Below are 16027 nucleotides of genomic sequence, written 5' to 3'. Positions count from 1 at the left end.
CCTAATGTGCTGAAGATGCTGCTTGCAGGTCAGCAGAAACAGTTCCCCAAGGCAGAGACTTGACCTGACACCTATTTTCTTCCGTTTTGCTATTTTCTTCTCCTCCTTTAAACACAGGGTTAAGGGCGCCTGGGTGGCTCAGTGGGTTAAGCCGCTGCCTTCGGCTCAGGTCATGATCTCAGGGTTCTGGGATCGAGTCCCGCATCGGGCTCTCTGCTCAGCAGGGAGCCTGCTTCCTTCTCTCTCTCTCTGCCTGCTTCTCTGCCTACTTGTGATGTCTCTCTGTCAAATAAATAAAGTAAAAAATCTTTAAAAAAAATAAACACAGGGTTAAGTTCTGATTTATAATCAGGATTGCGGCACAAAAGGCTTCCCAACTGAGTAATAATATTGGATACAAATTTTTGAGCTCTATATTGTGGGCCAGGTACTTTCCCTTATTATTTTTTCTGGTCCTCACAACTATATTTCACATTGGAGCTCCTCCGCGTCTTCATGGGACGAGAAGAATGAGGCTCAGAGAGTTAAAGGACTTGCCCAGTCTGCAGGGGAGCAAAGATTATAACCAACTCCCTTCTTATCCCGGAACCTTTGCTCCTAACCATTTTTCAAGACTGCCTTCTTCCCTGGGTAAGAAAGATTCTGAGGCAGGTGGAAAGCAGCAGGAAGAGATGCAAGAAGAGACTCTTAATTTCGGAATACCCTGGTCGTGTATAGTTCACCTCTACACACAAAGTTTTTGTTTTTGTTTTTTCCCCCCAGTCACTGAACAGGCGACATACTCTACCAGCCATCTTGGTTGTGGCAATCCCGATTCCTCTTTATTTTTCTGTGACGACAACCAGGGGAATGAGGTAAAGCCGTCCAGCCCAGGCTTTTTAAGGAGCTCCAGTAATTCCCCCCGCAAAGAGCCTCCGGGACCCAGGGCGTGGGCCGCTTCAAGCGCAGCCTCCTCCAGGGCTCCGCTCCCGACTCGCGGGTCTGCGCCGGCGGGGGAGGGGCTCGGGCCGGGCCCTGTCGGGCCCCGCCCCCTCATTTAAATACGCGGCGCCGGCGGGTGCGTCGAGCTCGCCGCGGACCCAAGATGGCGGCGTGTGGACGTGTACGGAGGATGTTCCGCTTGTCGGCGGCGCTGCAGCTGCTGCTGCTCGCGGCGGCCGGGGCCCAGAAAGTCCCGGCCCAGGGCGGCCACAGCCAGGGCCAGGGCCCCGGGGCCAACTTTCCGTCCTTTGTAGGGCAGACTGGAGGCGGCGGGCCGGCGGGTCAGCCGCTGCTCCAGCTGCCTCAGTCATCTCAGCTCCAGCACCAGCAGCAGCAGCCGCAGCAACCGCCTCAGCCGCCGCAGCCGCCTTTCCCGGCGGGTGGGCCTCCGGCCCGGCGGGGCGGAGCGGGGCCCGGAGGGGCTGGCGGGGGCTGGAAGCTGGCAGAGGAAGAGTCGTGCAGGGAGGACGTGACCCGTGTGTGCCCCAAGCACACCTGGAGCAACAACCTGGCGGTGCTCGAGTGCCTGCAGGACGTGAGGGAGGTGAGGAGGCGGGACGGGGCCGGGAGGGCCAGGCCTGGTGCGGGCCCGAGGGTGTTGCCGGCCTTGGAAGCCGCTGACGCCGGTCCGCTGCTTCTCTCTCTTCCTCTGTACTGCGCTCGCTCCTTCCCTCCCCGTCTCCAACTAGCTCCCCAGCGCATTCCGAGAAGAGGACCCCACCCCCCACCCCTCCTTCCCTCCCTGGTGCGGGGGTCTGGGATTCAGACCCTGGCTCCTGGCCGCTGTCTGCGAAGGCCCAGAGCGTGTTTATGTTTGCTCCGGTCTTTTGTGTGATGCTCTTAGCACAGTGGCTCCTCGCCGAAGACCTGCTTAGAATTTGGCTATTTGTTTCGACTCGGACAGTTCGTAGCAGCCCTTTTTAAATATGAAAAAATGGTTGGCGTACTTAAGCTGTTAAGAAATGATCTGTTTATTGGCAGTAGATAACGTTTGTTTAGGTAACTCAGGTTCAGTTCTGATGTGTATTGTAGTCAGTACCGAATTCACTGTCTCTACCCCGTTCTTTTGTAATTTAGCAAATTCCTATTATCAAATACGGTGTTGAAACTGATATATGTCCTTCCCCCCCCCTTCATTTATTTTGATCAATTCGTAGTGAATCTCAAGCTATTACCTCAAGTAAATTAGAGTCCCAAAGCTTGAAAAGTTGGGACAGCAGTCGAAGCTGTAATACCTGTACAGTATTTGTGATTGGGTTGTGGGATCTTGCCTTTCTGACGTCTGAATATGATTTTAATAGTAGCTTTTAATGAAATCTAGAGTTGATATTCTATAATGTGAGTCAGTTAACTGACATGTCTTCTCTAGATTTAATCCTGCGGACTTATTTGACAGTTCTCAAAGTTTGGGAGCAACTCTGGTAGGCTTGTGGGGTTTTTTTGTTTTGTTTGTTTAAGGTTAGGTGTATAGAATTAGACCTAAAGGTTAACAAATAGAATGAAACTGCTGCTTGATACAGTTTTGTTTGGGAAATTGTATCATCAGAATTGCCTAAGATGTTCATGACCATGGACATGGGACCATGGGAAGATCACTGGTTTGTAGAAAATTGCTAGTCTTGGCAATATTTCCCCCACTCCGCTCGCCCTCCCATCCACTTTGATACCTGCTCTCGTATTCTATACAGAGAATTCACAAGGGGGAGTGACATACATAATCTGAAGACAGAAAGGAAATTTTCTGAGCCAACAGAAATGCGGGACCACAGATGACTTCTCTTCTACAATTTAAAGACTAGGAGGATTCATTGTTACTGTTTATTCTTCAGCTACTTCTCTAGTAGATACAGCTGAGATTCTTAACTGTCAGCCTTTTTGGAATTTTTTATTTGGTATTTGAGGATATATAATCAATGTTCCCTCAGAGTAAGACCCTAATATTGGTGATCAAACACTTTGTTAGTGGTTTGTGGCAGAAGTAGGATGTTATTAGGCAAAGTGGCAAAAAGTGGCCAATGCTCGGAGAACATGTCTCTTTCTTTGTGTGCTTAGGAACATTTGGAAAGCTCTACTTACAGGAGCAGGCTTCCTTTGTCATGCAGTAGAAGTGTGTAGCAGCATATGTAATCCATAAATAACAGATTTGATCACTTTTGGAGTCTGTTTAATTTTGTGGGTACTGTCTTGGATTACTTAGTGCAAGGAAACTGGCTTGAAAATGGAGTCCCTGCTCCACATTTGATTGTAAGATTCTCGGCAAGGATACTGTTTCAGTAACTACATTTTTTCTCCTTTGTGGAGATGGGTATTTAAGTTCTTCGAGCGTAGTTACTAGGTCCTGTATTTCCTTTGTAACTTTCCAGAGTACCTAATTCAGTACTGAGACTCAATAAATATTGCCAACAGATTGAGGATAAATATACTAATGAAGTCAGTTTTATACTCCACAGGAAGAAAACGTGTTATGTAAATTGGAAGTGGGGGTATTTTGGGGACCAGATCTTTCCAAATTTACAGTTTAGTTAATTTTCCTCTAATTTTATATACATAAAAGTTGAAAAAAAGGTACCATGAACGATTGTGTATATTCTTCGGGAGGTGGACCTATTTTCTTTTCTATCTTTTTTTTTAAATTTGTAAGTGGGCTCCATACCCAATGGGGGCTTGAACTCGCAACCCTGAAGTCAAGAGTTGCATGCTGTAGGGACTTAGCCTACCAAGCTTCTGGAAGTGGAGCTGTTTTTGTTTTGTTTTGTTTTTAAATATTTATTTATTTGATATAGAGAGAGATATATACAGCGAGAGAGGGAACACAAGCAGGGGGAGTGGAAGAAGGAGAAGCGGGTTCACGCTGAGCAGGGAGCCCAATGCGGGGCTTGATCTCAGGACCCTGGGATCATGACCTGAGCAAAGGCAGATGCTTAACCATCTGAGCCACCTAGGCGCCCCAAGTGGAGCTGTTTTTAAACTTTTTTTTCTTTAAAGACAGCAGAAGAACATTTAAATCCACATAGTTTGAGAATTAGTTAAATCTGATTTATGTGTTTGAAAGAACATACCTGAATTAAAGAAAGAAACTGCCTAGGCACATTTAAAGTGAAATTATGGAACATGTTTTGCATTTGTTTTTTGGTAAGTAGTACTGCTTGATAGGGAATTTGATATAATCTGCTTCTATATCCCTTTGGGTTTTCTTTGTTTTTTGTTTGTTTTGTTGTTGTTGTTTCCTTTATCCCTTTGGATACTAATTTGGAGAAGGCTGTTCTCTGTGTACTTGCTATTAGAATTATGGAGAGGCAAAGCATGTGAGTGTTTAAATGGTAGTAGACATTTTTATTTTGAAACAACATGGGGTATACAGTGTTAGGTTAAGTCTTTTTTTTTTAAGGTTTAGTTTTTTGTTTTGTTTTAAAGATTTTGTTTATTTGACACAGAGAGAGAGAGCACGAGAAGAGTGAGCAGCAGACAGTGGGAGAGGGAGAAGCAGGCTCCCCACCGAGTAGAGAGCCCCAGGCAGGGCTCGATCCCAGGACCCCAGGATCACAATCCGAGCCTAAGGCAGATGCTCAGGCAACTGAGCCACCCAGGTTCCCCGTGTTAGATTAAGTCTTGAGCTCAAATATTTTAAGATTGTCTCTACTGTAGTGCTCAAAGTTATGTAGTAGTTCACTTACAAACTTTATTTGAAGGTATTTATGGCTACCTTTAAATAATTACAGCTGGTAATTTCATTGTGTCTAACATATCATAACATATGCCAACAAAATCTGTAACTACAGTAAATCTGAACATGGACTATAGTTCACAGCTTTCCCTCAGTCATTTTGGGTGCTATTTTGAAGGTTGTGTGTCATGAGAGGGATTTTTTTTTTTTAACCCTTTCAGATGAGTCATGCTTTTTAAAAGGTCAAGTATACCCAGTGGGTCCACTGTTAAATAGTAGATGTAATAGTAGTAATGATAGGATAGTTGATGTGGTAACATGTGTGTGTTACATGTGTTGTGTATATACATGTGTACATGCATGTCAGGTTACACACATGTATATACATACAGAACTAGTAGTGCTAGTCATAAAAAATATAACAAGAATGTATAAAGGCCTGGGCACCTGAGTGGCTCAGTCGATTAAGCGGCTCAGGTCATGATCCCAGGGTCCTGGGATGGAGCCCTTCCTAGGGCTCCCTGCTCACCAGTGAGCCTGCTTCTCCCTCTGCCAGCTGCTCACCCTGCTCATGCTCTCTCATTGTCAAATAAATAAATAAAATCTTTAAAAATAAATAAATAGAATCCATAAAGGGGAAAAAGGAAAAATATACCCTGGGCTATTTTAGCAGGTGGAGGAATAATAATACCAAAGAAAGAGAAAGTACTGCTATGTAGTTAGTAGTTAATACATTAAGAGATAAGACATGCCTTTTTTTTTTTTTTTTTTTTTTTTTTAAGATTTACTTACTTACTGACAGAGAGAGACAGCAAGAGAGGGAACACAATCAGGAGAAGTGGGAGAGAGAGAAGCAGGCTTCCCACCAAGCAGGGAGCCTGATGCAGAGCTCGATCCCAGGATCCTGAGATCATGACCTGAGTTGAAGGTAGATCCTTAATGACTGAGCCACCCAGGCACCCCAAGATAAAACATGCTTTATGTTGAGAGTAATTTTAAAATACTTATGTATTTTTGACCGAAATGACTGGTATTATCATGTGTTTAGAAGTTCGGATGGAGACATTGGTTTCTTGGGAGGAGTTTATTAATGATGTGCATTTTTCTTAGGGCTTTTTTAAAAACTGTTTTTATTAGATTTTATTTTTTTAACATATTTACTTAAGATTTTATTTATTTGAGAGGGAGACAGAGATAGTGAGAGACAGCAAGAGTGGGGAAGAGAGGGAGAAGCAGGCTTCACATAGAGCAGGGAGCCCCATGTGGGGGCTTGATCCCGGGACACCAGCATCATGACCTGAGCCAAAGGCAGATGTTTAATGACTGAGCCAGCGAGGTGCCCCTGTTCTTGTTAGGTTTTAAAACATAAAACTTTCTAATATGGGAAATTTCAAGTATGCACAGAAGTCGAATAGTATGGTGATTCTCTCTGTATGTATCACCTAGCTTCAACTGTCTCTATGTTTTTTTGTTTATTTGGCATAGGATTTGGGAGACTGGCATATTTTAAAGCAAGTCCCAGACACATGTCATTTCACTTGCTTCCTTTTTTTTTTTTCCATTTCACTTTCTAATTACTTTGATGTGTATCTTTGATAAGCACTTAAAAAATAAAACAATGTAGCTATTTAAGATGTACTATTTTATGTATCAAACAGGAATTAACTTTTTAAAAAATTTTCTTAAAAGATTTTATTTATTTATCAGAGAGAGGGGGGGGAGAGAGCGAGCACAGGCAGACAGAATGGCAGGCAGAGGGATTAGCAGGCTTCCTGCCGAGCAAGGAGTCCGATATGGGACTCGATCCCAGGACGCTGGGATTATGACCCGAGCTGAAGGCAGCCGCTCAACCAACTGAGCCACCCAGGCGTCCCAGGAATTAACTTTTAAACATTACAAACTGTAAACCCAGTTTCTTTCTTTCTTTATTTCTTTTTTTTTTTTTTTTTTAGATTTTATTCCTTTATTTGACAGAGAGAGAGACAGTGAGAGAGGGAACACAAGCAGGGGGAGTGGGAGAGAGAGAAGCAGGCTTCCCACTGAGCAGGTAGTCCCATGTGGGCCTCCATCCTAGGACCCTGGGATCATGACCTGAGCTGAAGGCAGATGGCCAACAACTGAGCCACCCAGGCGCCCTATAAACCCTTTCAGACTCACAGATGAACATTTTTATTACCCTATTCTTTAAAAAAATTCTTTTATTTTGAAGATTTTTATTTTTCAGTAATTTCTGTATCCAACGTGAGGGCTAGAACTTACAACCCCAAGATCAAGAGTCTCACACTTTGTCAACTGAGCCTGCCAGGTGCTTCTGCTCTCTTCTTAACCTTTAACTTAACAGTATCCTAAGATCATGTTTTGCACTCTCTATATTATTTAATTTTTTTTCAAAAGATTTTAATTTATTTATTTGATAGAAATCACAAGTAGGCAGAGAGTGGGGGGGAACGAGGCTCCCTGATGAGCAGAGAGCCTGAAGCGGGGCTCTATCCCAGGACTCTGAGACCATGACCTGAGCCTAAGGCAGAGGTTTAACCCACTTAGCCACCCAGGCATCCCTCATTTAATATTTTTGATAGTCCTGTGAGGTGAATGTCCTGTTATCTTAGTTGAGAAACAGGCTCAGAGAGATGAAGTAATTTGTCTGATGTTATGTCCTAAGTTGTAGACCTGGTATTCGGTAAGTTCTCTTTGATTTCAAAGTCAGACACTTTGCAATCTAGCATGGATGGTTTCAGCTAGGGAAATTGGTATGTGACTGTTGAGAATGCCAGGGATTCAGAAATGGACACAAAAAATGAGAAGAGTTGCCTGGAATTAGAATCCTCTTTTCTTTACTATTGAGAACAATTGGGTAGCTACAACTCCTATGCACTTGAATATTGTAGATTCTCAGGTAGACAGACTAGCGTTATTAGACAAACCTAATTTAATTTCTAGTTTGAGCCCATCACGAGCAGAATTTCTGCTTAATGAAAAGATTTTCAAATCTCATCTTACCTGAGGCAGGATTTGTACTGGTATATGATGGAAGAATTTATATATATCTCCCTACTGTTTGTGTTGAATCTGTGGAAGAGCACAAAGAGTGAACTAGGACTAGAGCTGGCACTGCCATTAGCTAACCATATGGCTGTGGGCAAGTCTTCACTACTTTGAGTTCTGGTTTCCTCACATATTTAATGAGAGATTTAGGTAATAGTATAATTTCTGAGATCCCTGTTATTTTTTTTAAAGGTTTATTTATTAGAGGGAGAGAGCATGTGTGTGAGTGGGCAGGAGGAAGGAGCAAAGGGAGAGTCTTTTCTTTGTTGTTGTTAAAGATTTTATTTATTTATTTATTTGACAGAGAGAGATAGATAGATCACAAGTAGGCAGAGAGGCAGTCAGAGAGAGAGGGGGAAGCAGGCTCCCGCTGAGCAGAGAGCCAGATGTGGGGACCTGAGATCATGACCTGAGCCGAAGGCAGAGGCTTAACCCCCTGAGTCACCCAGGCGCCCCAAGGGGGAGAGAGTCTTAAGCCGACTTTGCTCTGAATACAGAGCCTGGACATGGGGCTTGATCTCATGACCTGACTGAGCTGAAGCCAAGAGTTGGATGCTTACCCCACTGCACCACCCAGGCACCCAGTAAGATTCCTGTTATTTAACCTGTATAACTTTCCCATATTCTACATATATTTTGTATAGTTTTTAGAATTTATAGGTATAGCATCTCCTGATTCCTTATTCATTCATGGGAGGAAATAGTGATGTGAATAATGCAAAAGGCAATTAATCCAGACATTGTTTGGCTTTAGGATATGTTATGATTGTTTTGTTTGAGCCCATGTGGAATTTCCTCCAATGCTAACTCTCAGTGGTTGGAAGCAATCTAACCACAAAATCAAGGCATTATTGATCCCTTATTATGAAGGAACACTAGTGCTTTAAGACCATTACTTACAGTTGGTTTGATAAATGAGATTGTGATCAAGGAACAATTATGACATGAGAGTGATAATCTGTTGGTGCCATACAGACAGTAAATTGTTTAGGGCAATGAAAAGAGGATAAAATTAGGAATTAGACTTGAGTAGAATCCAGTTCTGCTACTCTTAGCTTAGAAGTTTTTTCTCCCTTAGCGCTCAGTGGGTTAAGCCTCTGCCTTTGGCTCAGGTCATGATCTCAGGGTCCTGCGATGGAGCCCTGCATTGGGCTCTCTGCTCAGCAGGGAGCCTGCTTCCCCCTCTCTCTCTCTGCCTGCCTCTCTGCCTACTTGTGATCCCTCTTTCTCTGTCAAATAAATAAAATCTTTAAAAAAAAGTTTTTTTTCTCCCTTAAGTTGTGACTGTTGAACCATGTCATAAATGAAGATACACGTGAATTCTTGAGTTTGATGTGCTACTTATATTTTTCTAATATACATTAAACAAAATATATGGCCATTAAAGTGTATAATACTAACACCATCTGAAATTATCTTTCTTACCTTCTGTGATACCTGCTTTGGGAAATACCAAGACTGGATTATCTCTTCAGATCCTTCTAGCTCTGATACTTTGTGATTCTGTGATATGTAAGAATACAGTTATGTAAAAGAGAATGAAAAATTAAAAGCACAGGTGAAAAGGGGACATACTTTAAGAAATTTAGGGGGTTGTACTGACTAAAATAGAGTTTGAGAATTATTTCGGAGTCCAGATTATAAAGGGTCTTAGGTGTACCACTGGCTCGTTCTCCAACTAAAGCCCAGAAATGGGGGTACCTGGGTGGCTCAGTGGGTTAAGCATCTGCCGTCGGCTCAGGTCATGATCTCAAGGGTCCTGGGATCAAGCCCTGCATTGGGCTCTCTGCTCAGCAGGGAGCCTGCTTCCCCCTCTCTCTCTCTGCCTGCCTCTCTGCCGGCTTGTGATCTCTCTCTGTCTCTCTGTGTCAAATAAATAAAATCTTAAAAAAAAAAAAAAAGCCAGAAATGGTATATGTTTTTATTCCAACCTGAGACAAAAAATCCTTACAGATAATTGGGAGTTACCTGTAAAATTCCACTATCATTGATGAGAAATACTTCTCTAAGAAGTCTCTTAATAGAGTGCTTAATAGAGTATAGTTGCTTAATAATTCATTGTTCTTTGGAAGAAAATAAAAATACTTGAACAATCCAAAAGATGAAATGGTACATTTCTCTTCTGTACACTTCTCCTAATGTGTTCAAAACCAATTTAGTCAGCAACAATCCAAAAACAAAACAAAAAAGATACTTATATATTTGTTTTATATAAGATACTTATATATTTGAAAAATAAGCAATTAAATGGCTTATAGGATGTCATGCAAATTAATTTTTCTTCCTTCATCGAACATTTATTGGATAACTATCGTATGTAAGACACTGTGCTTAGTGTTAGAGGATATAAATTCATGATAGTAGTTAGCATTTATTGAAGGCTTTCTGTGTGCCCTGTGCTAAGAGACCGTGTGTTTTCTAGGCATCTATCTCATTTAATCCTATCAGAGATGTATCATTATTATTATTATTTAATGAGGAAACTGCCTTAGGGCCAGTAAGTGGTGGAATTAAGATTTGAAAGCAAGTCTGTCCAGCTATGAAATAGCTCATTCCTCTTCCATCCCTGTAGTACAGCCCAGTGTGGTGGTCACCAGCTCAGTGTAGCTTTTGAACATTTGAAGCATGAAGTGTGAATGGGGTTGTGCTGTAAGTATAAAAGACACACTTGATTTTAAAGGCTTAGTACAAAAAAACAAATGTAAGATACTGCATTAATTTTTTGTATTTATTACACATTTAAATGGCAATATTTTGGATATATTGGATTAAATACATTATTAAAATCAATTTTACTTATTTTTTAATATGACTATTAGAAAACAAATAATAGATGTGGTTTACATTTGATTTTTTTTTTTTTTTAGGATTTTATTTATATATTTGACAAAGACAGTGAGAGAGGGAACACAAGCAGGGGGAGAGGCAGTGGGAGAGGGAGAGGGAGAAGCAAGCTTCCTGCAGAGCAGGGAGCCTGATGTAGGACTTGATCCCAGGACCCTGGGATCATGACCTGAGCAGAAGGCAGATGCTTAACGACTAAACCACCCACGCGCCCCCATTTGATTTCTAATGGACAGCTCTGATCTGGAAGAAGAAAAAGATACCTTTACTAAAAATTATTACTATAGGGGTGCCTGAGTGGCTCAGTCAGTTAAGGAGCTGCCTTCAGCTTGGGTCTTGGTCTCGGGGTCCTGGGATCGAGCCCCAAGTTGGATTCCCTGCCTGGTGGGGAGCCTACCGATCCCTCTCCTGCTCCCCCTGCTTTTGTATGTGTTCTCTTTGTCAAGTAATAAATAAAATCTTTAAAAAAATAAAGAATTAATATAAGTTGTAGTACTGTAAAAGAAGGAAAAATTAAATGCTAGGACACATGCTAGAGGAAGTGGTGGGGAGTATCAGAAAAAAGCTTGTCGGTACTTTTCATTCTTCTTAAAGAGTTTATTGTTAATATCACGAGATTTTTTTTTTAAGGTTTTATTTTTCAGTAATCCCTGCACCCAGTGTAGGGCTTGAATCTACCGCCTCGAGATCAAGAGTTGCATGCTCTACTGACTGAGCTAGCCAGGTGCCCCCGTATCAAGAAATTCTTAATTTAGCTACCTTAAAATGCCTCCTAATCTGACACCATCCCCGTGCCTAATTTATGAGTTGTAAGGGGCGCTCCTTCAACTTGAGAAGAGCAGTTCTCATAAAACTGGGAAATCAGTAAGTGGTTCATCTTTGTTTGGTTGAATTATAGAAATTGGAAACTTACGAAGGAATCTCAAGTGATGGCCCTCAGAACTGTGCCAGTGCTAACTCTTGTATCTGCATTAAAATAGAGTGTGGAGGAACAAGAAGTGTGGACTGGAATCTAAAAACAATGAATTAAGAGAACCAGACATCTACTTTCATCTAGCTGTAACAACTTTACTGAAATTAGAAAATTATGTTAGATTGAATGCATAGTATTTATAGTACCTTCTAATGAAGACGTGAATAACATGTGTCACTCTTTGTAGGGGGAGGAGTCGTAGTGAAAGTGAGTGCTAACTTGAATTCCTGGATCTGTACACTTGTAAAATAGAACAGACTCTTAAATTGTTTCTGTGTTCCTTAAAAATAAAAAATGTGATATATATTTAGAAAGATAAGTAAGAGAAACAGTGAATTGAAATTATGTGGGGGAAAAATTAACTAGGAGAATGTGCATACAAGTTATAAATCAATTCAAATGCAAAGTAACTACAACAAAGAAGGAAAGAAAAAAAAATAATGTTTAAGGAAAGATACAGAAGGTATCTAGGAAGGTTTCTTTTGTAACTTAAGTGTAAACTAGAAAGCCTGAAAGTCAACAGAATTCCCAAGTTCGTGCACTGTCCAAATCAGCTGTGTAATGTGATAAGCAATTGAAGTGGACAGAAGCTTTAAGGAGGGAGAAGGGGATGTAATGGAGGGTTTTAATCCTGAGCATATCTGCCTTCTGTTAATTAGTACCATCTACTGAGCACACCTATTTAATGTAAGCAGGAAAAATCAGAATCACAGTCTTGGATTCAAATCCCAAATCACTTATCTCTTACTGTGACCTTGGACAAATTAATAGACAACCTTCAATTGTCTATAAAACAGATAATTTTCTACAAAACAGATAAACCCACTCCTACAGGGTTATGGTGAGAATAAAAAATTTTTAAATACGTAGACCATGCATCAAATTGCATTTGCCCATAAACGGTCTTTCTCTTCCCTTTCTCTTTGTTGTTTCAGAGGAAATGATTCAAGATAAGGTTTTGTGTTCACTGTGTTAAGAGAAATGTGAAATGAATGTAACGTGCCACACCTTTTATATAATACTTCCTAGGTAGGCAGGCTCCTAATGAAAACTTAAGTTGAACTTACTTGAAGAGTAAGATCAAGAACATTTATAGTCCTTATATGTTAATTAAAAAAATAAAAAAGAACATTTATTGTCTTTTTTTTTTTTTCAAGTTTTCTTTCAGGATTTTATTTATTTATTCTTTTTTTATATATATATATATATTTTTTTTTTATTTTAAAGATTTTATTTATTTGACAGACAGAGATCACAAGTAGACAGAGAGGCAGGCAGAGAGAGAGAGGGAAGCAGGCTCCCTGCTGAGCAGAGAGCCAGATATGGGACTCAATCCCAGGACCCTGAGATCATGACCTGAGCTGAAGGCAGCGGCTTAACCCACTGAGCCACCCAGGCGCCCCTTTTTTTTTTTTTTTTTTAAATTTATTCTTTAAGTAATCTTTACACCCAGTGTGGGGCTTGAACTCACAACCCCTGACATCAGTAGTCAGATGCTCTTCTGACTGAAACCAGCCAGGCGCCACAAGAACATTTATAGTCTTTAATGAATATTGAAAATGTATGCACTTTGAGATTATAAGTGCAAAGGAGTGATTCTCTGGGTAAAGGAATTCAGTTCTGCCAAATGTTCTTTAGTTCTCTTGGCCTAAATGAGGCCTAAATTTGGAATATACTGCCTATCAGACAAAGGAAAGTCCCGTTCTTAAATAGAAGAGGAAAGAATTAGTTCTTGTGTTCTGAAGACAGCATTACTTAACACAGATCCTCCCTCTGTATAATGGAATGACTAAGAACATAGCTTCTTATTAGCTGAGAAAAAGAAGACATTGATTCTTTTTGCCTTTTATAAAACCAGATAAATATAAAAATCACTGGAATTTTCCTAAAGATTGGCACCTTTTCATAGAGAAAGGAATATGTTAGAACTTGATATTGCTAAGGTTGGAACGTTCTCTGGCGCATGAAACAATCTATATTAAAAAATCAATACATAAATTAATCATACCTTAAGGATAGTGTGAAATATTTTCAGTCTGCAAGCCTTCTTTCTGAGGTAATTAGGCAGCAGAGTTAGTTTTGAATAGTTTTGAAACATTTAAAACTCCACAGTCTCAGACTGTTAGAACTGATTAGATTAATTAGGACCTCCCTGTTTGCCATGTGTATAGATAAAAGTTTTTGGTGTGGCTGGTTGGTGTTGTTGCTTTATTATTATAAGAAGTTTATTATTATAAGAAGTTTCAAGAAAGAAGTTTCACTATTGTATATTGATTTCCACCTTTGAAAATGGGTCTAAAATAGGAGAAATTAGAACAGTGAAAACAGAAATCAGAAGAGATTGGTGTGGTTCCCTCCTTCTTCTGGAGACAGATTTACGTTCTTCAGTGCCGTGATCTCTGCCTCCTTCTCTGGCTCTTGCCAGCTCCTACCACATCCAGGTGTCCCATGTCGCCCGCCCTCCCCATATGTGGTGAAGTGTTATAGGCTTCTAGAGAGCACCACCTTACAGCTTGTGAGTTTACAGAGTTGTTGTTTTTTTTACAGAGGTTTTTTTTTTTTTTTTTAATGTAAATAGTATTTGTTGGTAAAGATTTTATATTCAGTGATTCAGGAATTTTCTGCACCTGCGTGTTGTTCAGTATCTTTCCCTTAGCATAACCCAGTGGCCCGCTGCCACTCCAGCTCTTCTTTAGGCATGGTTTTCTGGCTTCATTGTTTTTATTAGATTGAACTGTAAGAGTGACCAGTATTTGGTCCCGTTTAACTTATAAAACCAGCAATTTCATGTGGTTCAACCTAATAGTTAAGATTTTGAGTAAATGATATCTGCGTTTGCAGCAATTCCATTGTTTGCTTTTTTGTATCATCTTGAAATTTACAGTTAAGAGTGAGGAGATAGGATGAACTTGTCATTTTAGTGGAGAGCTTCACCTTGGGAGTCTTCCTAAAATTTTTTTTCCCTGAGCTTTTTATTGGGTTTATCTGCCCCCAGGACCAAAAGAAGAGAATCAGTCTAGATTATCTTATACTTTTGCTCATCATTTGTAAAATATTTACTGAGCATTTACTGTATGGGTTAATTAACAAGATTGTTTGGCATAAAAAAGGTAACTTGAAAGTTTAGTTTCATATAAAATAATGTGTTCCAACCTTAACTCTTACAGTAGTGGAAATGTGGAACTAGATGCAAGTATCTGAAAGGACCTTAACCAAACACACTTGTTTTTTGTTTTTTGTTTTTTAAAAATGAGTATTGGCCTAATAGCCTTCTCCCTAAATATTTATCTGAGTCAAGTAAGTTGCTATTTAATATGTGATTTATGGAACCTTTTTTTTTTTTAAATTAAAGATTTTATTTATTTACTTGACAGAGAGATTACAAGTAGAGAGGCAGGCAGAGAGAGAGAGGGAAGCAGGCTCCCTGCTGAGCAGAGAGCCCGATGCGGGACTCAATCCCAGGACCCCAAGATCATGACCTGAGCCGAAGGCAGCAGCTTAACCCACTGAGCCACCCACGCACCCTATGGAACCCTTTTTTATGTTATTTGTAACTCTTGATAAAGTATACAATACATAGAGTAGAAATTTTACAGATTTTACAAATTTTACATATAAAAAAGGAATTAGATGGATTGTGATTTGCCCAAATCACATAAATATAAAGAAAAAGAGCTTGGGGCACCTGGGTGGCTCAGTGGGTTAAGCCTCTGCCTTTGGCTCAGGTCATGATCTCAGGGTCCTGGGATCGAGCCCTGCATTGGGCTCTCTGCTCCGGGAGGAGCCTGCTTCCCCCTCTCTCTGTCTGCCTCTCTGCCAGCTTGTGATCTCTGTCTATCAAATAAGTAAATAAAATCTAAAAAAAAAAAAAAAGAAAAGAAAGAACTTAGATTCCAATCCAAATCTTTTTAAATATAAAGCCTCTTTCTGTGTTACCACATTGCTTTTCTGATAACTTTTACATTTATATACATATACATATTATTATTTTGTTTTTTTTAAATCTGTCAACAAATATTTGAACATATATTATGTGCCTGTTGTTTCTTCAGATAGTTTTTCTGTCCCTACTCTTCCTGGGCTCTGGTTTTCCATAGGTTAAATTGCTTGCTATTGTCTCAAGTCTTTTTTTTTTTAAAGATTTTATTTATCAGATAGAGATCACAAGTAGGCAGAGAGGCAGGCAGAGAGAGTTGGGGGTGGGGGAAGCAGGCTCTCTGCTGAGTAGAGAGCTAGATGCTGGCTGATCCCAGGACCCTGGGATCATGACCTGAACTGAAGGCGGAGGCTTTAACCCACTGAGCCACCCAGGTGCCCCTATTGTCTCAAGTCTTGAAGAGATGTTCTTCATCCTCTCTTCCCCACTGATTGTTGTTTTCTTTCCCCCACTCAGTTTCATTGTGGATAATTACTATTGCTGTGTCTTTAGGTTCATTGATCCTTTCTTCTGTGACTTTCAGTCTGATATTAAAGCCATCTAGTGTATTTTTAAAAATTTTTGATATTTTATTTTTCATCTG

At 40.5% G+C, this 16027-nt stretch overlaps 1 protein-coding gene across 2 annotated transcripts in view; it reads left to right on the top strand.

Moving 5' to 3' along the window:
• Window positions 1-1050: 1050 nt before the first annotated feature.
• The window catches only part of GLG1 (golgi glycoprotein 1), a 161386-nt gene continuing 146409 nt past the window's right edge, over window positions 1051-16027 (top strand). The window contains exon 1 of one of the 2 annotated variants that reach the window (XM_045076303.1): window positions 1051-1525. In XM_045076303.1, the coding sequence (XP_044932238.1) occupies window positions 1085-1525 (441 nt within the window). In that variant the 5' untranslated portion in view covers window positions 1051-1084. The remainder of the gene's footprint in view (window positions 1526-16027) is intronic. The other variant, XM_004754076.2, reaches the window with a different exon arrangement.

This window comes from Mustela putorius, unplaced genomic scaffold, assembly GCF_011764305.1.
Source record: "Mustela putorius furo isolate JIRA1106 unplaced genomic scaffold, ASM1176430v1.1 tig00000174_pilon_pilon_pilon, whole genome shotgun sequence".
NCBI lineage: Eukaryota > Metazoa > Chordata > Mammalia > Carnivora > Mustelidae > Mustela > Mustela putorius.
Note: the sequence above shows the minus strand (reverse complement) of the source record. Positions and strands in the feature narration are given on the sequence as shown.